The sequence below is a fragment of the Pogoniulus pusillus genome, chromosome Z (genome assembly GCF_015220805.1).
Source record: "Pogoniulus pusillus isolate bPogPus1 chromosome Z, bPogPus1.pri, whole genome shotgun sequence".
In the NCBI taxonomy this organism is placed as follows: Eukaryota; Metazoa; Chordata; class Aves; order Piciformes; family Lybiidae; genus Pogoniulus; species Pogoniulus pusillus.
In genome coordinates, this window is record NC_087309.1 from 22,520,718 (window position 1) to 22,545,485 (window position 24,768).

Below are 24,768 nucleotides of genomic sequence, written 5' to 3' on the forward strand. Positions count from 1 at the left end.
TTTGTAAGGCATTCCTAAAAGAAGCTCAAATGTTTTGAGAAAAGCTTGTTGTAACGTAAGTTATGCTTGTAAATACCTCAGTAACAGCAGTGTTGCATAGGTGACTTTAAACCTTCAAAAAAGAGGCCTGGTCTCGATTTTCTAGTATCTGACAGAATCAGAGTGTTAGAGATAGAAATGACCTCCAGAGATCATTGAAGTCAACCCCCTTGCCAAAGCAGGATCACCTGGTCACACAGGAATGTGTCCCTGCAGGTTTTGAATGTTTCCAGAGAAGGAGAATCCACAACCTCCCAGAGCAGCCCATTCCAGAGTTTTGTCATCCTCACAATGAAAATGCTTTTTCTTGTGTGTATGTGGAACCTCCTACACCCCAGCTTGCATCCGTTGCTCTTTTTGCTGTCATTGGATGTGACTGAGAAAAGCCTGTCTCTGTCCTCTTGACTAAACTTAAGAGATTCCCAAGTGCCTCAGCTTTTCCTGCTGAGGAAGTTGTTCCCCTCCCTTAATCGTCTGTGTGGCTCTGTGTTGGACTCTCTGAAGCAGTTTCTTGATGTTCTTGAGCTGTACACACAGTATTCCACACGAGGCCTTGCCAGGGTAGAGTAGAGGGGAGGAGGACCTCTCTCGGCCTACTAACCACACCCCTGCTACTACAACCCAGGATGCTGTTGGCCTTCTTAGTCACAAGGGTACATTGCTGGCTCATGGTCATCCTTCTGTCCACTAGGACCTGCAGGTAGGTCCCTTTGCCTTACACACTGCCCAACAGGTCAATCCCTATTCATAGTCTCTGCTGTTAGCCTACTGCAATATCAGACAAATGGTTTTTAACATTCTTATTAATAGATCTTGTGTTAAATGAATTAAAGAAAAAAAAGACAAAATCAGACTTGGCAATGCTTTTAGATACATTCTGGGTACGTATTTAGAAAGCTATTGATGTACTTTCTCTTCATGTGAAAGCCTGTAGTAGCAGACCTTTTGCAGGATAGTATGATGTTAAGGAAAGGTTGTTTTAAAAGTACTGAAGGCAGAAAACTGGGACAAAACTTTGTGTTGCCCACAAGAAACATTTAAATGAAAGTGTGTATTCGTTTGTCCTCTAATAAATATACTGGGTGAGGCAATTACTCTCTCTGAGAAGGAGAGAGTGGGAAGGAAACTAGAGACAATTGAGGAATCGAGAGCCCAGCTGAAGTGCATCTACACCAATGCATGCAGCTTGGGTAACAAGGAGGAGGAATTGGAAGTCCTGGTCCACCAGGGTGACTATGATATAGTTGCCATTTCAGAAACTTGGTGGGATGACAGGCATGGTTGGAGTGCTATACTGGGGGGATATAACCTCTTCAGGACAGACAGGCAAGGGAGAAGAGGAGGAGGGGTGGCTCTGTATATTAGGGAGTCACTCCATGCCACTGAGCTTGAGGTGAGGGACAAAGGGGTTGAGAGCTTGAGGGTTAAAATCAGAGGGAGGACTAATAAATCTGACATCCTGGTTGGAGTCTGTTATAGACCACCCAACCAGGAGGAGGAAACAGACAAGATATTTTACAAACAGCTGGAGGCTGCCTCAAGATCAGATCTTGTCCTTGTGGGCGACTTTAACCTGCCAGACATCTGCTGGAACTTAATTCAGCAGAGAGGAGGCAGTCCAGGAGATTTCTAGAGTGCATCAAGGACAGCTTCATGACCCAGCTGTTAAGCAAGCCTACTAGAGGTCAAGCTCAGCTTGACCTGCTGCCCTCCAACAGAGAAGGGCTGGTAGGTGATGTGACAGTGGGAGGCTGCCTGGAGTGTAGTGATCACGAGTTAGTGGAGTTTTCAATATGCAGGGAGGTAGGGAGGCACTACAACAAAACCTACACCTTGGACTTTCGGAGGGCAAACTTCAGTTTGCTTAAGAAACTTATTTCCAAAGTCCTCTGGGCAGCAGTCCTCGAGAACAAAGGAGATTCAGGATAGTTGGACCTACTTTAAACAGGAGCTCCTGAAGGCACAGGAGCTGGCAGTTCCCATGTGCTGAAAGATGAGTTAACGGGGAAGGCGACCAGCCTGGATGAGCAAACAGCTCCTGAAGGAATTGGAGGAAAAAAAGAGGGTGTATCACCTCTGGAAGGAGGGGAAGGCTTCTCCTGACGTGTTTAAGGATGTAGCCAGGTTATGCAGGAGAAAAATTAGAGAGGCTAAGGCCCAGCTAGAACTTAGGCTGGCCACTTCCGTGAAAGATAACAAAAAGCACTTTTATAAATTTATCAACGCTAAAAGGAAGGGCAAGAAGAGCCTCCACTCCTTACTGGACCAGGAGGGGAATACTATAACTGATGATGTGGAAAAGGCTGAGGTCCTGAATGCCTTCTTCGCCTCAGTTTTCAACAGCAAGGAGGGAGGATTTCAGGGCAAATGGCCTCTTGAACTGCGGGATGGGGTCGGGGAGTGGTGTGTTCCCCTGGAAATTCATGAAGAATTAGTTCAGGACCTGCTGAGCCACCTGGACACCCACAAGTCCATGGGACCAGATGGGATCCATCCCAGGGTGCTGAGAGAGCTGGCAGCTGAGCTGGCCAAGCCGCTCTCCATCATTTTCCAGCAGTCCTGGCTCACCTGAGAGGTCCCAAGAGACTGGAAAATGGCCAACGTGGTCCCCATCCACAGGAAGGGTCAGATGGAGGAACCTGGGAACTACCTGTCAGCCTGACCTCAGTGCCAGGGAAACTGATGGAACAGGTTGTCTTGGGGGGGTGATAAGAGCACACCTGAGGGATGTCCAAGGGCTCAGGTCCAGCCAGCATGAGTTTAGGAAGGGCAGATCCTGCCTTTCTAACCTGATCTCCTTCTGTGATCAGGTGACCCGCTTGGTGGATGTGGGGAGGCCTGTGGATGTGGTCTATCTGGACTTCAGCAAGGCCTTTGACACTGTCCCCCACAGCAAACTGCTGGCTAAGCTGTCAGCCCATGGCTTGGATGGCAACACTTTGTGCTGGATTAGGAACTGGCTGGAGGACCGGACCCAGAGAGTGGTGGTGAATGGTGCCACATCCAGCTGGTGGCTGGTCACTAGTGGTGTCCCTCAGGGATCAGTGCTGGGCCCCATCCTCTTTAACATCTTCATAGATGATCTGGGTGAGGGCATCGAGTCAGTCATCAGCAATTTTGCAGATGACACCAAGCTGGGGGCAGATGTGACTGAGTTGGAAGGCAGAAGGGCTCTGCAGCGGGACCTTGACTGCCTGGACAGTTGGGCAGAGTGCAATGGGATGGTGTTCAATAGCTCCAAGTGCCGGTGCTGCACTTTGGCCACAACAACCCCATGCAGAGATACAGGCTAGGGTCGGAGTGGCTGGAGAGCAGCCAAACAGAGAGGGATCTGGGGGTACTGATTGATACCCGCCTGAACATGAGCCAGCAGTGTGCCCAGGTGGCCAAGAGAGACACTGGCATCCTGGCCTGCATCAGGAATGGTGTGGTCAGCAGGAGCAGGGAGGTCATTCTGCCCCGGTACTCTGCACTGGTTAGACCACACCTTGAGTACTGTGTTCAGTTCTGGGCCCCCCAGTTTAGAAGGGACATTGAGATGCTTGAGCGTGTCCAGAGAAGGGCGACGAGGCTGGTGAGAGACCTTGAGCACAAGCCCTGTGAGGAGAGGCTGAGGGAGCTGGGATTGTTTAGCCTGGAGAAGAGGAGGCTCAGGGGTGACCTTATTGCTCTCTACAGCTACTTGAGGGGTGGTTGTGGCCAGGAGGAGGTTGCTCTCATCTCTCAGGTGGCCAGCGCCAGAACAAGAGGACCCAGCCTCAGGCTGCGCCAGGGGAAATTTAGGCTCGAGGTGAGGAGAAAGTTCTTCACTGAGAGAGTCACTGGACACTGGAATGGGCTGCCCGGGGATGTGGTGGAGTCGCCGTCCCTGGGGCTGTTCAAGGCAAGGTTGGACGTGGCACTTGGTGCCATGGTCTAGCCTTGAGCTCTGTGGTAAAGGGTTGGACTTGATTATCTGTGAGGTCTCTTCCAACCCTGATGATACTGTGATACTGTGATACTTTACAGAGTGTCTTGAAAGTTCTGTGAATTGGAGATTTTCTTCATTGTTTTACAGGCTTCATGCAGTTTATTCAGTCAGTACCAGTTGCAGAAGTTCTGGCAACTGAGGAGAGTATACAGGTATGTGATTGGGGATTTTTATCTCATTTTTAGATCAAACAGTATAAATCTCAGGCTTACATCTTATATCAGAAGTCTTAGTATCTCAACTGATTTTTGTGTTTGTTGTTGGAAGACAAATTACGGCGTGAAACATTAGGTTATTTACAGCAGATGTTTTTCTTTAAAAAGCAAGCAGACTGAAATCGCCAAATGAGTACCTCACATTGTAGAAGTAGTATCATGTAAATAATTCAGTTGTGATATTAAAATTCTGACTTTGCTTCTAAAGTCTGTTTCTGTGCCGTAGCGGAGGTATAGATACTGTGATGTTGGGGTTTTTATCTGTATGTATGTCTGTCTATCTATCTAACTAACTTTTTAGAAAAGTGAACTCCCTATAAGTATCAAGGAATTGAGTAGGGAAACATAACTCAGCAGTGGCACAAACAAATCCATGCTAGTTTAAAGGATGATTTACAAGCTAGGAAACATATCAGCTTGTTGAGTTAAATATAGCTAAATAAAAACATATCAAATTACTGTGTGAGATATTGTTGCGGAGAGCAGGATTAATTCGGGGCCGAGTCGAAAATTTATCAAAAATAGATATTATTTATTTTTACAAAACCCGCCCCCACAACTATATATACAAAGATTAATTTAGTTTAATAAACAGGTTGAGTTGCATGAGAATTAATCTACAGGGATACCATCAATAATCTGACTATATATTTGAAGTCAGAATTTTGGAAAAGGACTCAGCTATTAATTAATAGTGGTTTCTTACTAAATTAAGCTAAGCCAAATAACTCACTCAGGCTGGCTCGTGCCCTCTCTTCCTTTCCAGCGGCTGCAGGAGTCGTTAAGGGTCGCTAAGTGTCGTTAGGCAGACAAAGGTGTGCCTAACAGCAAAGCAAGTCTTTAGTCTCTCTGCAGTCCAGGCACAGGAGAGTGAGCGAACTCAGGCAGAGACATACGTCTAGGCACAGGCAAAATCCAAAACGGGAACCCCAAAGGCGGGAAGACCCCTAATATTTATAACCTTGGCTAGACAAAGGGCAGAGTTACCACACCTTAGGCGCGAAAGCGCACGGCCAATCCCAGCCTGGCTCCAGCGCGGGAACTCACGGGGCAGTCGCCCCCTTCACGGTGCAGTCCCCACCCCCTTCACGGCTGCAGGGCAGGCAAGGGGGGGGGAAACCAAGCGGCTTTTCCCCTTTCCCCCCGAAGTCCGAGCAGGAGAGGAATTTAGGGGTACAGGACTCCAGGACAGATATATATGTAATTTTTTTTTTTTTTAATGAAAATACAGCATGCTTCTGTGGGGTTCACATTTGTTACAGTACCTTTTTTCCTTCTTTTTGTTTGTCTTCGAAGTTTGCATTTGCTCATTGCTTAGTAACAGAGACATAGCAAATAGCTCTCAGCTACTCTAAGCTACACATAATAAAACTAAAGAGATTAAAAAATGCTTAGCATTTGTCATAATTTGCTTAGCAAATAAATATATCACAATGCTTATCATCAATCACCCCAAGACCAGCATCAAATTAAGTAAGTTTCCTGAGCTTCTATTCCATAAAAGTTGCAATAAGTATCATCACACATACAGTAATTGTAGCATTTATAAACTCTTTTCTTTGCAGTTCTTTGTAATTTTGAAAATGTACTACTCATATTCTAGTCCATCTTATATTTTTATAAAATATATTCAGAAGTCCTTGTCAAACTGCCATTTTTCAATTACTTAATCATATTTCAGGCTGAAATAGATGTCTCACTATATCAGTTGTGGAGGAGATATAAGGAACAATTCTTGTGAATAATTGCTGGTCTAAATAGACAAGATGCCAAAAGAATGAGATTTTACAATTATTTCACAGATGAACATCTAATCACAGAGCCCAGATTTCCTGCACCAAAGCAGTATATACTATCTGTGCCTTGTAGATCAAGAAAGTAAATGAAATGAACATTTTTAGGTGTTGTGGAGGTTTGATTTATTGTTTTTTGTAATGTTTATTTTGGGCTTCACATCTTTTTTAATAAAGTTGGATGTTGTATATAAATACTAAAAATACTTCTTGAAAGGTTTAAGGAAGATAATCTGTTACTGACTATTAATACATATCTACAGGAAAGAAAACATCTTTTAATATTTGATTGTTACATTCTATCAGCTGTCTTGAAATTACACTTCATGCATTGGAGCTACTCATGTTTCTCCACACAGTTCATGATTTGGATGGTCTGAATTCTCAGTATTTTTTATTTTATTTTGGTTATTTGTTTTTTGTTTGTTGGGTCTTTATACAGCATATAAATTTTTTTGAGCACTGAAATTTGATCTCTCTGTTAACCAGTTAAAATTCTCCTTCCACTTTAAATAAGGATTTAATTTAACAGAATCTTTATACTTTCTCAGCTCTTTAGATATGTCTCGTAAGGTCTTGTTTCTCTGATAATTAAAACTCTTCTCCAGGCCTTAAAACTGATGCATTTTTTATAACAGGAATGATTTTCAAGCAGCACTTTCTTAAGTATTGTTCACACTTCCTTCAGTACCTCCTTCTTAATAGTCTCGTAATTTATTCAGTTGGAATTTTAAGTCACTTATTTCATCCGTATGCCTACAGAACTCCCCTTGCAATGGTTGTTAAGATTTGTGTTTGCTTACTGGAAGAAATTTGTGCTTAAGCTTGGATTTAATTCATTTATCTTCTGTCTCAGCCAAGAAAAATATTTTTTTTTTTGTAAATCTGGGGAAAGACTTTTCTAGTCCTGTTCATATTATCATAGGAAATTCCCTTTGATGACTTGATTTTCCTTGTAAACTTCATAGCGTCAGGTAGTATTGAGGAAGGTGGAAACACACAATGGTGGTAAACCTTATAAGTGTCTGTATCCCAAAAGTAGTTACCAATTTGTTCTGGTTTGTGTGTAGTTTCCTGAGAAATTATTTACATTCATAGTTGGTAATTTGTAAGTTTGGAATGAGTTATTTTCCTGAAGCTATTAGTAAAGAGAGCTGCTTTTCAATTTGAGTTCAGATCTGTCTGTTTCAAGTATAATAACATGATGATTAAGAAATATGTAAAATTGTACAGAATTAAGTAGGATCTTACTCAGGTTTTATTAGAGTGGTTATTAGTTTAACATATCCCGTATTATATCATATGGAATAACTAAACATGTTGATGAACTTTCCCTTCAGAATTTTTTTAGAAAACATGCACCTAGTGAAACAGGCCCTCATGGAATAAGTGCAGAAGTGATGGACACATATGTGAAAAGCTGTGGTAAGTTCTGGTGTTATGGTTGATTGCTTCATATCTGTTTGTGAAGGACAGATGTTAAGATATTAAGCATAGAAAATATTAAATGAGTTTTTGTGAAGGTTTAGGTGTTACCCACGCCCCCCCACTTTAGGAATCACCCAGACTAGACTCACCTGGCTCTGGAAATTGAATGAAGCTTTTTTATTTGCAGCTTTGCACAATATACAAGCAGATACGTACAGTATATACAGTTATATACAGAAATATACAAGTTAAAACTAACACAGAACAACAACCCTCCTAAAAAACTGAGTCTTCAGGAGGGGCTCCCAGCCGCCCTTCCACCTTCTGCCACCCCTCTCTACATTACCCCAGACGTTGCCTTGTGCCCAGTGAAGAATGGAGGATCAGACAGGGGCATTAGGTGCAGGTGCATTAATCACGTTAAGCTGGAGAGAGAAAAATGGAGCCCACATCCCAGACAAAAAGCGACTACCTTATCTATGTTTGCATTCTTGCTCTTACACCTCTCAGCAAGCCTATGAGCGAAGTAGACATCACAATTGTTTACTTTTCAGAGCCTGTAATCACATTCTTCTCACCAAAACATTCTATCTAAATTCAAACTATCACAATCCACCCCTCAGAGTATTGCTGAGAATGATCTGACCTAATCTAAAACAATATTTACATTAATTAATATTACAAGTTCAGTTCCAAATCATAGAATCAACATCCAGCCTTCCGCCTAACATCCAGGGAGGTTATTCTTCCCCTATACTTCAGCAGTGGTCAGGCCATACCTTAAGTAATGTGTCCAGTTCTGGGCCCCTCAATTCAAGAGAGATATTGAGGCGCTAGAACATGTCCAGAGAAGGGCAAAAAGGCTAGAGAAGGGCCTGGAACACAAACCCTATGAGGAGCGGCTGAAGGAGCTGGGGTTGTTTAGGCTTGTGATGGTTTGGGTGTTTCCCACCCCCCCACACTTTAGAAATACCCAGACCAGACTCAGACGGATCAGGAAATATGAATGAGGCTACTTATTTACAGCTAGCACAATATACAAGCAGATATTTGCAGTATATACAGTTATATATAGAAATATGCAAGGTAAAAGGTAATACACAAACACAACTCCCCTCCCAGAAATCTGAGTCCCCAGGAGGAGCTCTCAACCACCCCTACACCTTCCCCCTACCCCTCTCAACCTTAACCCAGTCCCAATGAAGAATAGAGGTTCAGCCAAGAGGTTAAGAAGCAAAGGTGAGTGGAGGGTGTGTTAGAGAGATGCAACTTAGTCAGCAGCCCAAGGCAGAGAGTGAGTGAAAAAAAAATGACGAGAGTGTTATCTAATGTTTTCCTTTCTTCTTCAGCAAGATTCTGAGGGAAAGTAGACATCACCATTTTTTTCCTTTCACAGCCTGTGATCTAATACTTCTTACCCAAACATTCTACTCTGCTTCAAACTAGCACAATCCATCCCTGTCTACTTCACTCAGAGTGTTGCTGAGAATTATCTAATCTAATCTTAACTAATATTTACACTAATGAAGATTACAGTTTCAGTTCACACTTCATTCCAGCTATCTCAGATGTAGGTGGTTCAAAAGCTGGGAACAGTTTGTCTCCTCACAGATGACACGAGAACAGGGACTCCCAGGTGACATTGGGTTCATGCTCATGTACTGTGCACTCTCTCGTAGATTCTTTCATTGTTGGATGCTGGTGGTACCTAGAACAGAAAACTCCTAACAGCTTGTATTATACACTCTGAATTTAGACTCTCTCAGCTAAAGTTAGATTTCTCTGTGGAATACATTGGATTTCACCATTCTCCTGCATTACCCAGTAGGTGTAACCAGGACCTTCAGCAGAAACCACCCCTCCCCTTGGACAAGTTTCCCTTTGCCCAAAGGAGAAAATACCTAAACAAATCTGTTAGTTTTCCTTAACAGATTCTTTTCACTTACAACAGGAACTTTATCACTGCCTTTTGTTTGGACTAAGTCTGATTGTGCAGGTCCTGCTCTGTTTACTGAACCTCTGCTATTTACCAACCAGGTAGCTTGTGCTATATGTTTGTCCCAGTTTTTAAGAGTTCGACTCCCCGTGGCTTATAGGGTGGTTTTCAGCAAACCGTTGTAGCGCTCAATCTTCCCTGAAGCTGGTGCATAGTAGGGTATATGATAGATCCACTGAATACCATGCTCTTTGGCCCAATTTTTCACAAGATTGTTCTTCAAATGAGTGCCATTGTCTGACTCGATTCTCTCTGGAGTTCCATGTCTCCACAAGATCTGTCTCTCCAAACCAACAATGGTGTTGCATGCAGTTGCACGTGGAACTGGATAGGTTTCCAACCATCTGGTGCTGGCCTCTACCATCGTTAGCACATACTGCTTGCCAGAATGAGATCGAGGTAAAGTGATGTAGTCAATCTGCCAGGCTTCACCATACTTGTACTTTGACCATCTCTCACCATACCATAAGGGCTTGATTTCCTTAGCCTGCTTAATAGCAGCACAAATGTCACAGTCATGGATGACTTGGGTGATAGCATCCATGGACAAGTCAATTGACCTATCGCGTGCCCATCGGTATGTTGCATCTCTGCCTTGATGGCCTTGGTGTTTCCAAGGTCAAGATCAGACTTGGTATCAACTTCAGAAATCTTAGCAGGTTGATCTGCTTGCTGGTTCTGTTGGTATTCCTCAGTGGTTCTCCTCTTGGGCATGTGTGCGTCTTCGTGCCGCACCTTCACTGGAATTCTCTCCAGCCATGCATCAATGTCCTGCCATAGATCAGCAGACCAAATAGGCTTTCCTTTCCTCTGCCAACCATTCTTCTTCCAGTCCTTTAGCCAACCCCGTAGAGCATTGGCTATCATCCACGAGTCAGCGTAGAGATAAAGGATAGGCAAATTTTCACATTCAGCCACATCAAGTTTGACAGCTTTTACCTCAGCAAACTGACTGGTTTCTCCTTCTCCATCTCTCGCTTCAGTAACTCTCCTGGTAGGACTCCAGACTGCTGACTTCCGTCTTTGCTAGTTCCCCACAAGACAACAGGAACCATCTGTGAACAAAGCATAGTTCTTTTCCTGATCAGAGAGATCACCATAGGGAGGAGCTTCCTCAGCACGAGTTATTTTCTCCTCTGGAGGTTTGGTACAGTCTGTGCCTTCCGGCCAGTTGGTGATCACCTCCACCAGACTAGGTCGACCAAGATTACCCATTCATGCTCGTTGGGTTATCAAAGCCATCCATTTAGACCAGGTTGCATCTGTGACATGATGCGGTGATGAACCTTTGCCTGTGAACATCCAATTCAGAACTGGCAATCTAGGAGCTGAAAGCAATTGTGACTCAGTTCCAGTCACTTCAGAAGCTGCTTTCACTCCTTCATAGGCTGCTGGTATTTCTTCCTCTGTTGGAGTGTAATTTGCCTCTGAAGCTCTGTAGCTACGACCCCAGAAACCAAGTGGACGACCACGTGTCTCATTTGGAGCTCTCTGCCAAAGACTCCAAGTTGGACCATTGTCACTGGCAGCCATGTACAGAATGTTTTTAATGTCTGGACCAGACTGAACAGGTCCCAAGCCCACTGCATGGACTACTTCTCGCTTGATCTGATCAAAGTCTTACTGTTTTTTAGGTCCCCACTCAAAATTGTTTCTCTTACGAGTCACATCGTGGAGAGGTTTGACAATTTGACTGAATGCAGGAATGTGTAGTCTCCAAAATCCCACTGCACCTAAGAAAGAGAGAGTGTCCTTCTTATTGCTGGGAACTGCCATGGTAGAGACTTTGTTGATCACATCCTGTGGAATGTGACAGCAAACATGCTGCCACCGCACTCCCGGAAACTGAATTCCTCTGGCAGGTCCCTTGATTTTGTCTCTCTTAATGGTGAAACTTGCTTGCAACAGAATGTCAATGATTGTATTACCTTTCTCAAAGACTTCCTCTGCAGTTTGGCCCCACACAATGATGTCTTTGATAAATTGTATGTGCTCTGGAGCTTTACCTTTCTCCAGTGCATTGTGGATGACTGAATGACAGATTGTTGAGCTGTGTTTCCACCCCTGACGCAAATGGCTGAAGTAGTGCTGGATTCCTCTCCAGGTGAATGCAAACTGAGGCCTGCACTCCTTCGCTATGGGAATAGAGAAGAAAGCATTAGCAATGTCTATGGTTGCATACCATTTAGCCTCCTTCGATGCCAGCTCGTACTGGAGTTCCAGCATGGCTGGCACAGCTGCGCTTATGGGTGGAGTCACCTCGTTGAGGGCATGAAAATCAACTGTCAGCCTCCAGTCTCCGCAAGGTTTACGCACAGGCCAGATGGGACTGTTGAAAGGTGAATGAGCTTTCTCGATGACAGCCTGACTCTCCAGTTGATGAATCAGCTGATGAATGGGCAACAAAGAGTCACGGTTAGTTCTGTACTGCCTGTGGTGCACAGTTTGAGTTGCAATTGCCACCTCCAGATACTTTATGTCATGATGTCCCACAACTACAGATACATCTGAAAGTTCAGGTCTAATAGACAATTTCAGTGTACCATCCTCAATCTTCACAGATGCTATTCCAAAAGCCCATTTGTGACCCTTAGGATCTTTGAAACAACCTTGTCTCAAAAAGTCAATTCCCAGAATGCAAGGCGCATCAGGACCAGTTACAATAGTATGTTTCTTCCACTCTTTACCAGTTAAACTGATCTCAGCCTGCCACTTAGTTAACTCTTGAGATCCACCAGTGATTCCAAAAATAGATATGGACTCTGTCCCCTTGCAACTTCATGTCAATAAAGTACACTGAGCACCTGTGTCAACTAAAGCCCTGTATTTCCGAACTTTTGAACTGCCAGGCCACCTAATGAATACATTCCAGTAGATTCGGTTCTCTCCACTATCCCTTTCCTCCTCCTGGCTGGAGGCAGGGCACTCCTAATGCTGAACATGGCATGTAGGGTGTACACAATGATTGGTGGTGTTGTGAGAGAAATTGCAATTGTTGGAAAAATTACATTTGCTCTGGGGAGCTGAAGAAATGACAGCTACTTTTCTGGCATTGCTGCCTCTGTTTCTGCCACTCTGCAAATCCCTGACTCTCTTTGAAAGAGCTGAAGTAGGTTGACCATCCCACTTGTTCATGTTCTCACCATATTGGTCACTCAGGATTATCCACTGTGATGCACATGATTGCTTGTGTCGAGGTGGAATTTGTCTCCTGCTGGGCTGGAATTGCCTTGCTGAAGGTGGGTGTCTGTTCCTGATGGCGGAAACATTCACCCATTCTGTTGATGAAGGGATGGTATCCTTTACCAGATTGGAAATTGAGGTTTGAAGATCCTCCTTCAGTTCTTTCATGCTATCTTTGATACGATCCTTAATGCTATTCTTAATGCCATTCTCAAAGCTGTCTTTCATCCCCTTTATCTCTGTAGTCATAGTTTGTGTGGCAGAGACTAGGGCAGAATGTGACAAGCTGTCCTCTGTCTGCCTCAGCTGGTCAGTGAATTCACCAACAGTAAAAGACCTTCCATTATCACTCCTTGATAGAAACTTGCTGGCCATGGTGTTAGCACAGGATGACGGAGCAAGCTTAATAAGCTTGTTTATGAGACCTGTTCCAAGAGGAATGTCATCAGGCTCATGTGTGCCATGATCTCCATAAAACACTTCCTTCACAGCTAACTCCTTCACAAGCTTAATTTCCTGCTCAGTGGTGTTCCACTTCTTGGCTGCCCATGGCAGATCATCTCGGGAAGGATATCTCATAGCCACAGCCAACAGGAGGTGTGTCCACAAGCTAACCCTACCAAGAGGACTCGCTAGGTATTTGTCTACTCCACTCTCCTTGGTGAGTGGGCCTAGGTGCTTTGCAGACTTGTCTCCTATCTGTAGGGCATTGACACCAATAGTACAGTATATCACCAGCCAGCTTAGAAGTCGCTCTCCTGATTCCCTTGACTATTCCTTTCTAACTTCCCTGACCTCTCTGAGGGGATCATTGGAATCCTGGATATCATCATTCTCCTCTTCCTCTTGTTGTTCTGATTGTCCCTGGCTTAGAAACAGAACTTTCCTAAGAGCACTCTTACACTCCTCTGAACCGTCCTCTTTCTTGACAGCCAATCTCACAACTCTTCTCTCATTAGAGTACTGAGATTTAAGCATGTTGGCCAAAGTTTTTATATTTACAGCTTAGCACAATATACAAGCAGATATGTACAGTATATACAGTTATATACAAAAATATACACGTTAAAACTAATACGGAAACACAGCAGCCCTCCTAGAAACCTGAGTCTACAGGAGGGGCTCCCAACTGCCCTTCCACCTTTTCTAACCCCTCTCTACCTTACCCCAGATGTTGCCTTGTGCTCAAGGAAGAATGGTTAGTTAGCCAAGGACATTAGAAAGCAGGTGGATTAATCAGGTTAGGTTACAGCGAGAAAAATGCAGCCTACAGCCCGGACAGGGAGTGACCAGTTTATCCATGTTTGGATTCTTGCTTTTGTACCTCTCAGCAGGCCTATGAGTGAAGTAGACATCACCATTATTTATTTTTCACAGCCTGTAATCTAATTCTTTTCACCAAAATATTCTAGCTAGCTTCAAACTAGCACACATTTAGAGACAGTTCAGATGAGTGCAGACAGGGTGCTATGCATGTACTTGTTAGAATCCCAGGGAAGGATTTTGAGCCGAGCATATCGTGACATAGTTGCTCTCCTTGGCCCTCTTCTGGTTCTACTTCAAAGAAAGTAGAAGCTAACTACTCTACTTTCTAGCAATAGTCTTACCTTTGCACACTCTAAATTGAGAGTTGGGACTTTGGTAATTGAAGGAGATATAAAGCATTTGCGTAACGTTATAGCATCTGTCTTCAAGGTAGCACAGTACAGTATAGCACAGTATCACCAAGGTTGGAAGAGACCTCACAGATCATCAAGTCCAACCCTTTACCACAGTGCCCAAGGCTAGACCATGGCACCAAGTGCCACATCCAACCTTGCCTTGAACTGCCCCAGGGACGACGACTCCACCACCCCCCCAGGCAGCCCATTCCAGTGCCCAATGACTCTCTCAGTGAAGAACTTTCTCCTCGCCTCGAGCCAAAATTTCCCCTGGCGCAGCCTGAGGCTGTGTCCTCTTGTTCTGGTGCTGGCCACCTGAGAGAAGAGAGCAACCTCCCCCTGGCCACAACCACCCTTCAGGTAGTTGTAGACAGCAATAAGGTCACCCCTGAGCCTCCTCCAGGCTAAACAACCCCAGCTCCCTCAGCCTCTCCTCGTAGGGCTTGTGCTCGAGGCCTCTCACCAGCCTCGTCGCCCTTCTCTGGACACGCTTGAGCATCTCAGTGTCCTTCCTAAACTGGGGGGCCCAGAACTGAATGCAGTACTCGAGGTGTGGTCTGACCAGTGCAGAGTACAGGGGCAGAATGACCTCCCTGCTCCTGCTGACCACACCATTCCTGATGCAGGCCAGGATGCCACTGTCTCTCTTGGCCACCTGGGCACACTGCTGGCTCATGTTCAGGCGGGTATCAATCAGTACCCCCAGATCCCTCTCTGTCTGGCTGCTCTCCAGCCACTCCGACCCTAGCCTGTATCTCTGCATGGGGTTGTTGTGGCCAAAGTGCAGCACCTGCACTTGGAGCTATTGAATGCCATCCCATTGGCCTCTGCCCATCTGTGCAGGCGGTCAAGATCCCGCTGCAGAGCCCTTCTGCCTTCCAACTCAGTCACATCTGCCCCCAGCTTGGTGTCATCTGCAAACTTGCTGATGACTGACTCGATGCCCTCACCCAGATCATCTATGAAGATGTTAAAGAGGATGGGGCCCAGCACTGATCCCTGAGGGACACCACTAGTGACTGGCCTCCAGCTGGATGTGGCACCATTCACCACCACTCTCTGGGTCCGGCCCTCCAGCCAGTTCCTAATCCAGCACAGAGTGTTACCATCCAAGCCACGGGCTTTAATTTGTTTTTAAAACATCAGAGGGTTTGGGGGTGAGACTACATTCAAATTCTTGTTCCACTTGAATTTCATAGGATGGTTTGGGTTCAAAGGGACCTCCAAAAGTCCATCTCTCAGAATAGTAATGTAGTCCTTGTTTGCTGAAGTGATGATAAATTTAAAATAGCGCATCTGCTGTCCATTACATTAAAAGCAATGTCATTCTACCAAATAATGAATACTGAAAAGAAAGAGAATCCAGTTGTTGCTTCACAGTACCTTGTCCTTCCTCCTCCTCTTTCTGCTAGTGTGTTCTTTAGATCTGCTTCAAATTGGGTGAAAGTAGTGAAACAAATCGCTACCACTGCTTGGCTTAATGCTTAGCTTGTGAAAACTGCTGATACATGCATTCAGTTTCATATCAATATCTAGTGCTTGTTTACAGTTGTCTTTATATCTTCAGTTAAAAATGTTTATACATGTATTACAATACTTTATTGTTTATGTATTTGTCACGGAGCGGTATTCTGCCACCTGCGCTTATTTTGGTGGAGGGGAGAAATTAATTGGTGCAAGATTATATTCTATAAAAATATATATTTATTTAACTCAATGTTCTGAACTCTTGCCACCCCCAACCACTGTATATTAAAAAGATTATACACAGTCATGAAAACATTCTAGGATAAAATATCTACAGTAACATAATAATAACTAGCAAACATTCAAACTATAAACAAAGAGAGGATTTTTCCCTGTGGCTTAATGCCGCTTGCGGTCTATATACTATTCATCCAGCAGAGTGGGCTGGATACTGATACTGCTCTATGGCAGAGGCAACAGGTATTACAGAGGCATCAAAGCATTTACTCACCACTCTTACTAATTATCAATCACCCTCTGGGGCTATGTCACAGCCTATTACTAGTGTCCAGACTTCAGGGGAGTCTTTGCCTGTGGACTTTGAGGCTGGAATCCTCCAGCTTGAGAGGAAAGGAGAATCTTCCTGGCTTCTGGGTAAAGACAGTCTCTGACCTTTTGCTCTTGGCAAAGGATGCAATCTCTGCCCTTGTCTACTGACCTCTTCTGGATGCTCTCTCCAGGGATTCTTAGGCATGATCTCAGGTGCGGGAGTAGGATGTCGCGCAATCTGAGCACAGTTCTCACGCGGCTAGCAGGCCGCTCACATGCCGATGATTCAGAGTCTGCTTCCTGGTAACTCAGCGGCAGTGGTGCTTACCAGGCAATGATAGGCAGTGGGCATGCAAGGTGTGCACAACTGCTGGGATTCTATGCTCCATAGGTAGGCAGGCTTAAATGAGCTCTGCAACTGAGTACGCAAGGAGGCAAGCAATGTTCAGGGTCCAAGCTATGCAGGGGGAGTCTGAGCATGAGCAATGGATTCTGAGCGCGGGGGTCTGAGCACGTTGTTTACCTGTGTACCCCCATTTATTGAATGTGGGCCAAGATTAATGGCCCTTTGACCACTAGAGCAACCAATCAGATTAGCAGTCAGTCAAACTATACCATAGTAGGCAAAAGCCACGGTGCCTGGACTTTCCCCAAATATGGAGATCACATGGCCTTACACCAGGGAAGCACAAGCTGGGCGTGTGGGTGCTTATACAACATGTTTACAAACAGGGGTCCTGGCAGACAAGACTTTGTGGCACCAGGCCTGTTGTGCCGCTTTGTGCTTGTGTAATATGTTTACCCCTGTTTTGGGCAGAAAAACATGTCCAGGCAGGGCAAGGCATAAGCCTATTTTTGGGTCTAGAGGCCCTCCACAGCAATATTAATATAAGGTTTCAGTGATAGGCATGTAATTTCATAGTAAGAAACTAAAATCTAGGCAGTAGTGAATGAATTTAAGAGTTTTACTTTATTGCTTTAAATATTGTACATATTGCTAATAATCTTGATTATTCTATGGCAGCACCACCCCTGCTCCTGGTCTCTATGGTATATTTGTTACTAGTGAGCAAATAAATAAGATAATACCATATGTTATTGTTAATTGAGTGGAACTTGTCGCTCTTGAGGAGGGGTACTTGTATTGATTTTTGCAATTTACGTGTTACAGCTGGCTACTGTGTAATCACGTACATCCTTGGAGTTGGAGATAGACATCTGGATAATCTTTTGCTAACAAAAACAGGTAATTCTTTTTAACGGTATAGTTTTGTAACAGCAATTACATAATACAGAATGTGTTGGTAGTATTTGTCTTCATTTTATTTGTGTGTAACCCACTGACTGTAGTAGGTTACAATATATTTTAAATGTAAATTTATATTGTCTTGTCTGAGGTATTCTTTGCTCCAGTGAATCAAAGTTAAGGTTTAAACTATAGCAGTATTAAGTAGATGATTGCTCTTTAAATGTATTAGTAGGCAAGATAGGATATGTGTATGTGATATGCAGTTTTTATGTCAGTTTTAGAGCCATATGTATATCTATATAAAATGGAAGTCCAACTTCACAGAATCACAGAATACATCCACTTGAAAGAGACTTCAAAGATCATCCAATCCAGCTCTCAACCCAGTACTAAAGGGTCAAGAATAAACTATGCCCTTAAGTGCCCAGGTCCATTCACTTCTTAAACACCTCTAGGGAAAGTGACTCCATCACTTCCATGGACAGACCATTCCACCTCAATGCAAACATATTTATAAACACTGAGTTTTTTGAGTAGCTTTAAGTTGGCTTATTTTACAGTCTTCTGCTCTGCCATTACATTTTTGAATCCAAAAAATTGACCTGTATGCTGTGTATTTTTTTTTTAATTTTTAAACAATTTTGAATGAACATAAATCATAGAATCAGCCAGGTTGGAAGAGACCTCCAAGATCATCCAGTCCAACCTATCCCCCAGCTCTATCCAGTCAACTAGACCATGGCACCGAGTGTCTCATCCAGTCTTTTCTTGAAGACCTCCAGCGACGGTGCCTCCACCACCTCCTTGAGCAGCCCATTCCAATGGCAAATCACTCTCTCTGTGGAAAAATTCCTCCTAACATCCAGCCTATACTTTCCCTGGCACAACTTGAGAGTGTGTCTCCTTGTTCTATTGCTGGTTGCCTGGCAGAAGAGGCCACCCCCCACCTGACTACAACCTCCCTTCAGGTAGTTGTAGACAGCAATGAGGTCACCCCTGAGTCTCCTCTTCTCCAGGCTAAACAACCCCAGCTGCCTCAGCCTCTCCTCATAGGGTTTGTGCTCCAGGCCTTTCACCAGTTTTGTCGCCCTTCTCTGGACACTTTCCAGTACCTCAGCATCTCTCTTGAATTGAGGTGCCCAGAACTGGACACAGGACTCAAGGTGTGGCCTGACTAGTGTTGAGTACAGGGGAAGAATAACCTCCCTCGTCCTACTGGCCACACTGTTCCTGATGCAGGCCAGGATGCCATTGGCTCTCTTCGCCACCTGGGCACACTGCTGGCTCATCTTCAGCCTACTATCTATCAGTACCCCCAGGTCCCTTTCCTCTTGGCTACTCTCCAGCTACTCAGTCCCCAGCCTGTAGCACTGCTTGGGGTTGTTGTGGCCAAAGTGCAGAATTCTGCACTTGGCCTTGTTCAATCTCATCCCATTGGCCTCTGCCCACCCATCCAGCCTGTCCAGGTCCCTCTGCAGGGCTCTCCTACCTTCCAACAGATCAACACCTGCTCCTAGCTTGGTGTCATCTGCAAACTTACTGATGCTGGACTCAATCCCCTCCTCCAGATCATCAGTAAAGATGCTGAACAGGACTGGGCCAGTACTGATCCTTGGGGAACACCACTAGTGACTGGCTGCCAACTGGGGGTGGCACCATTCACCACCACTCTCTGGGCTTTGCCATCCAGACAGTTCTTGACTCAACACATTGTGAATCTGTCCAAACCATGAGCTGCCAGGTTGGCTAGGAGCTTCTTGTGGCAGACAGTGTCAAAGGCTTTGCTGAAGTCCAGGGAGACTACATCCACAGCTTTCCCCACATTCACCAGGTGGGTAACCTGATCATAAAAGGAGATCAGGTTGGTGAGACAGGACCTACACTTCCTAAACCCATGCTGGCTGGGCCTGATCCCTTGGCTGTCCTGTAGGTGCTTTGTGATGGCACTCAAGATGACCTGTTCCATGACCTTGCCTGGCACTGAGGTCAGGCTGACAGGTCTGTAGTTTTCTGACTCCTCCTTTCAACCCTTCTTGTGAATAGGTACCACATTGGCCAGCTTCCAGTCTTCAGGGACCTCTCCAGTGAGCCAGGACTGCTGATAAATGATGGAGAGTGGCTTGGCCAGCTCATCTGCCAGGTCTCCCAGCACCCTAGGATGGATCCCACCTGGTCCCATGGACTTGTGATAATCCAAATGTCACAGCAGGTCCCTTACTTCTTCCTCCTGGATTATAGGGGGACTATACTGGTCCCTGACTCCAACCGCCACTTCAAGAGTCCAGCTGTCCTGGGGACAACCTGTCCCACTCTTGAAGATTGTGGCAAAGAAGGTGTTAAACACCTCTGCCTTTTCCTCATCCTTTGTCACTATATTCCCCTCTCTAATAAGGACTGGAGGTTGCTGCCTTCATGGCTAGATGGTCATATCCTGAGGGTAGTGCTCAGTGGCTTGATGTGCAGTGACACATGATGTCCCTCAGGGGTCCATACTGGGACCTATGCAGTTTAGTATTTTTATCAATGATATAGACAGTGGGATGGAGTGCACCATCAGCAAGTTTGCAGATGATATCAAGCTGAGTGGTACTGTTGATGTGCCAGAGGAACAGAATGTCATCCAGAGAGACCTGGACAAGCAGTAGAGGTGGGCCCAGGTGAATCTCATAAGGTTCAAGAAGAACAAGTTCAAGATTCTTCACCTGGGCCAGAGCAATCCTCACTATCAATACAGACTAGGGTATGAAGTGATAGAAAACAACAACAATTCAGGGTGCTGATGGGTGACAAGCTAGACATGAGCAGACAGTGTGTGCTTGCAGCCCAGAAAGTGAACCACATCCTGGGCTGCATCAAAATATGTGTTGCCAGCAGATCCAGAGGTGATTCTGCCACTTTGCTCTGGGTTGGCCTCATCTGGAGTACTGCATCCAGGTCTGGATCTCTCAGTACATGAAGGACATGGACGTGATGCAACAGGTCGAGAGGAGGGCCAAGAAAATGTGCAGAATTTTGGAGCACCTCTATTATAATGATGGGCTGAGGGAGCTGAGAATGTTGAGCCTGGAGAAGAGAAGGCTCTGGGGAGACCTAATAATATCCTTCCAGTACCTGAAGGGGGCCTACAAGAAAAGATAGACTGTTTACAAAGGCCTAGTGACAGAACAAGGAGCAATGACTTCAAACAGAAAAGAGCAGATTGAAATTGGATATTAGGAACAGTTTCCTCGCAATGACGGTTGTGGAACACTGGAACAGGTTGCCCAGGGAGGTGGTTGAGGCCCTATCCCTGGAAATACTCAGGCTCGACAGGGCTCTGGGCAGCCTGATATAGTTGAGGATGACCCTGCTTGCTACAGAGAGAACTGGACCTTTGTAGGTCCCTTCCATCCCAGACCATTCTATGATTCTGTTTTTGCAAGTATTACAGACATAGTGAACGTTATAATTTGGCTGTCTTTACGTAGGAACAAGAAACATTTTACTCTTAGCTTGAACTGAGCTAAAATCGTAATTGTGTCTCTTTTTCTCAGGATTCTTGGTACAAAGCTGAGAAAAAGAATACATGAAAAATATTTCCAGAATGACTTCAACCCTAAATGTCATAATTGTTCTTTATCAAACCATTTAACTTTTAATTTTGAATTTAAATGTTACATTCCTGTTTAATATCCTTTTTTTTAATATACTGTCAGAAGAGAAGTTCAAGCTCCACTAATTAAACACCAGCTGTATATTAAGAGCTGTCAAATAATTCTGCTCTTTTTTGTGTGCTGTCCAAATCCGGTAAGACTTTCAGACAAGTATTAACAGTACTCAGGAGGAATTAGGTGTAATCTTGACTGAGATGTACATGCAAATTCATATCTCAAATTTTACTTTCTTTTAAATGAAGGGGTTCTGTGAGCTTTCTAGGTTTGTGTGTTTTTCTAAGAAATTTGTGGTATATCCCAGTGAGAATGTCATGTGAGACCTGTCAAAAATGATTCACGTAAGCACTTCCTATTCCCTGTGAGCCTTGTCTTCTGGATGACACCAAACCACTATACAGAAAAAAAATCGCAAGTGTTTTATTGCCACCCTAATTAGGCTGGCTGGATTTGAAAGCTCCACTTGAAATTTTTTATATACATATACTCTTCAGATTCCTGACAACTAGGGGAAAGAAAGTAGAAGTTACTATCTGATCATTTACATACTTTAGTTAGCAGCAAATCCTGTGTACCTTGGAATTTCAAAATAGCATGTAAACATTGTGATGCTCTCTGCCTTATTTCAACTTTTTTAAAGTTTTGGTGTTTTGTTTTTGGGTGTTTGGATTAGTAACAGTCTCGGTAGAGTGCATAATCCTAGTGATGCCAGATAAAGAGAAGATTTCTCTATTAGAGGAAATAAATTGCTTGCAAATTAAACTCTTTTATCTATTAGAATTGGGCAATAGGGTGGAAAGAAATTCAAATGTTGAAAACTTAAGTTATTGAAGTTATCACAGAACTTCAACAAACATTTCTTGTAGGAGAATTACTTTTATTTTGTTAGATTTTTTGTTTGGTTGGGTTTTTTTTTCTGCTTTTGAGCTACAGCTTTTCTTGGTGTTGTGATGCTTGAATACCTTCATTACGTACTGATCAAGAGTTAGGAGGTGTGGTTAAGTGTTTATAATGAAGTGAATGGAAAACATGTAAACAAAAAATGTTATTTGGGGAAAAGAGGCACATCTTTCCTAAGCACACAAGGGAACAAATAAAGCAAATGTACTTTTCCTTATCTGTTTGGAAATCTACAAATAAGCATTTAAAAAAATCTGTCTTGACAGGTCTCTATTGTTTATCTAAGGTGAAGAGTATATGTCATACTCCAGCAGGCACTGATTGTGTGCTCAGAGTAGTAATACTTAAATATTTTGATTTGTGGTGAAGTGCTCATTTAAAAGTTGTGTACATTAAAAAGTAACAGCAAGGTTTTGCTTAGTGGTATTATTTAAATAGTGCAGCAGAGGGCAGTGCACGTTCATGGTGCCTCCTGAGTCTGAAATAATTTTCATCTGCTGCTTGTCCTGTGTCACATACTGAGGAAGGTTTTCTAACCTTTAAAGAGAAATTCTTGTTTCAAACACAAGAAAGACTTAATAGAATTGTATGCTTCTTACTACTGAGAATCCACAGAATCACAGAATGTTAGGGATTGGAAGTGACCTCAAAAGATCATCTAGTCCAACCCCTACTTCCAGAATGGGATCACCTAGAGCAGATCACACAGGAATGCATCCAGTTGGATCTTGGATATGTCCAGAGAAGGAGACTCCACAATCTCCTCAGTAGCCTGTTCCAATATTCTGTGACCCTCAGAGTGAAAAAAAATTTCCTCATGTTTACCTGGAACTTCTTGTGCCTCAACCTAACAAGGCCAAATGCAGGATTCTACACTTTGGCCACAACCCCAAGCAGTGCTACAGGCCGGGGACAGAGTTTGAAAGAGATGAGGCTGAGGGGAGATCTCATTGCTGTCTACAACTACATGAAGGGACATTTTGGAGAGACTGGTACTGGGCTCTTCTCACAGGTAATTGGAGACAGGTGTTACAGAGGTTACCTCTTGTTCTGTCTCCAATTACCTGTGAGAAGAGCCCAGTACCAGTCTCTCCAAAATGTCCCTTCATGTAGTTGTTACTGCACACTTTTAAAACCAAAACCTTGAAAAAGTTCTAAGAATTGATGATATTTTCTTCCATTTTTATGTATAAAATGTAGCTGTTCAAAATTATGAACAAGTTCAGCATTCACATAGTTGGGGTTTTCTTCAGCATGGCACTGGACTGTTAGCAAAGAGAAATTTTGGCAGTGAACATCAGAATTTGATGGAAAGCCAGGAAATCACTCCATCCATCAACTTACTTAATCAGAGCAATTGTTATCCTATTACTTCAAACACAGGAATTAAAGGTCATTTAAGTACACTACTCATTTTCTTATTGACTCAGGTTAGATTAGTTGTGGTAGTTGTAGTTTATATGAGTTCAGAGCTCTGATTTTTGGAAAAAATGGGAACAGGTAAGTTCGATAAAATTTACAAGATTTTCTTAAATGTTAAAAAATAATTGTGATCAGAATTGTGAGAATTTTATTTTAGTAACTGCATGTAATTTGCTTTGCCTTCCACATTTTTTTGAGGTTTGCAGAGTTTTGTTCAGGTTTTCAGTATTTCCCACGAAGTCCTCTGGTGAAATAAAACAGTTTCTATGCTACTTTATGAGAACTTTTTTTCAGTTCTAAGATCTAGGCCTGAGCTCTGAAAGTGATGGACAAATCAGCCTTCCTGACTTCAGTCAAATATTATTTGCCATTGCAAGCACCAGATACCAGTTTTTAGTCTCCACAAGTCCATGCTTCACTTAGAGATCACTTTTCTCTCAAGTCTGCAAGGAACTCAGATGGACTTTCAAATCCCTCATACCCTGATTGCTATTCAGGGACACATTGCACATTTGATGTAATTCTCTTCAACTCTCCATGGGGCTACCCTCTTGGCTGCCCTCTTTATTCCACATGTTACCAGACCAGATGTTCTGTGGAAATATATATTCAACCTTAGAATTTTTTTTTAAAAACCAAGTACACAACAGTGTAAGATTTTAGGTTTTGAGTTAAGTATTTTTGTATACATACTGCATTGCTGCATATTGTTGGAAACATCTCATCCTCTTCCAGTCAGTAAATGCTTTGATTCTTGCATTGTCAGTGAAAACTGATTATTAGGGCACTGTTTTTTCAAGGTAAGAGGCTATTCCAGCAAAGATCTTTTTCTGTCACATGAAGAAATTCTATCATTTCAGACTGAGAAGTGAGTCACGTTCAACATCAGAAACATTCATACAGAGCTGTGTATCTTGAACTGTATATGAGTGCCTAAATATAGTCTTCCTGCTAGTCTTGAAGTTGTGCAGAAAATTCTTGTATACTTGTCTATGGTCCTAAGGTGTTCCATGAATCGTTTTATTTTCTCAAATGCCTAAAATCTCCTGATTTTTATAAGGAACACGGATTTCTAAATAGGTATTTAAACATTTCAGTGTCTAAATTTTAGAAATCCAAAACATTTATATCTAGCTGTACAACAATGTAAGAAGTCTGTTGTTTAAAATACTTCTCTTTTAGTTTAAATCATGACTCATGCAAAAAACTCCTCATCTATACATCATTGAGGATATCAACCAAAAGT

The 24,768-nt window shown here is 43.5% G+C and overlaps 1 protein-coding gene across 5 annotated transcripts in view; it reads left to right on the forward strand.

The window, feature by feature from the left end:
* PIK3C3 (phosphatidylinositol 3-kinase catalytic subunit type 3) overlaps nt 1-24,768 on the forward strand; it is a 145,378-nt gene that overhangs the window by 69,116 nt on the left and 51,494 nt on the right. For all 5 annotated transcript variants that reach the window (XM_064176495.1, XM_064176494.1, XM_064176490.1 and 2 more), the window contains 3 exons: nt 4,097-4,161; nt 7,358-7,442; nt 17,473-17,547. In XM_064176495.1, coding sequence (XP_064032565.1) covers nt 4,097-4,161; nt 7,358-7,442; nt 17,473-17,547 — 225 coding nt within the window. The remainder of the gene's footprint in view (nt 1-4,096; nt 4,162-7,357; nt 7,443-17,472; nt 17,548-24,768) is intronic.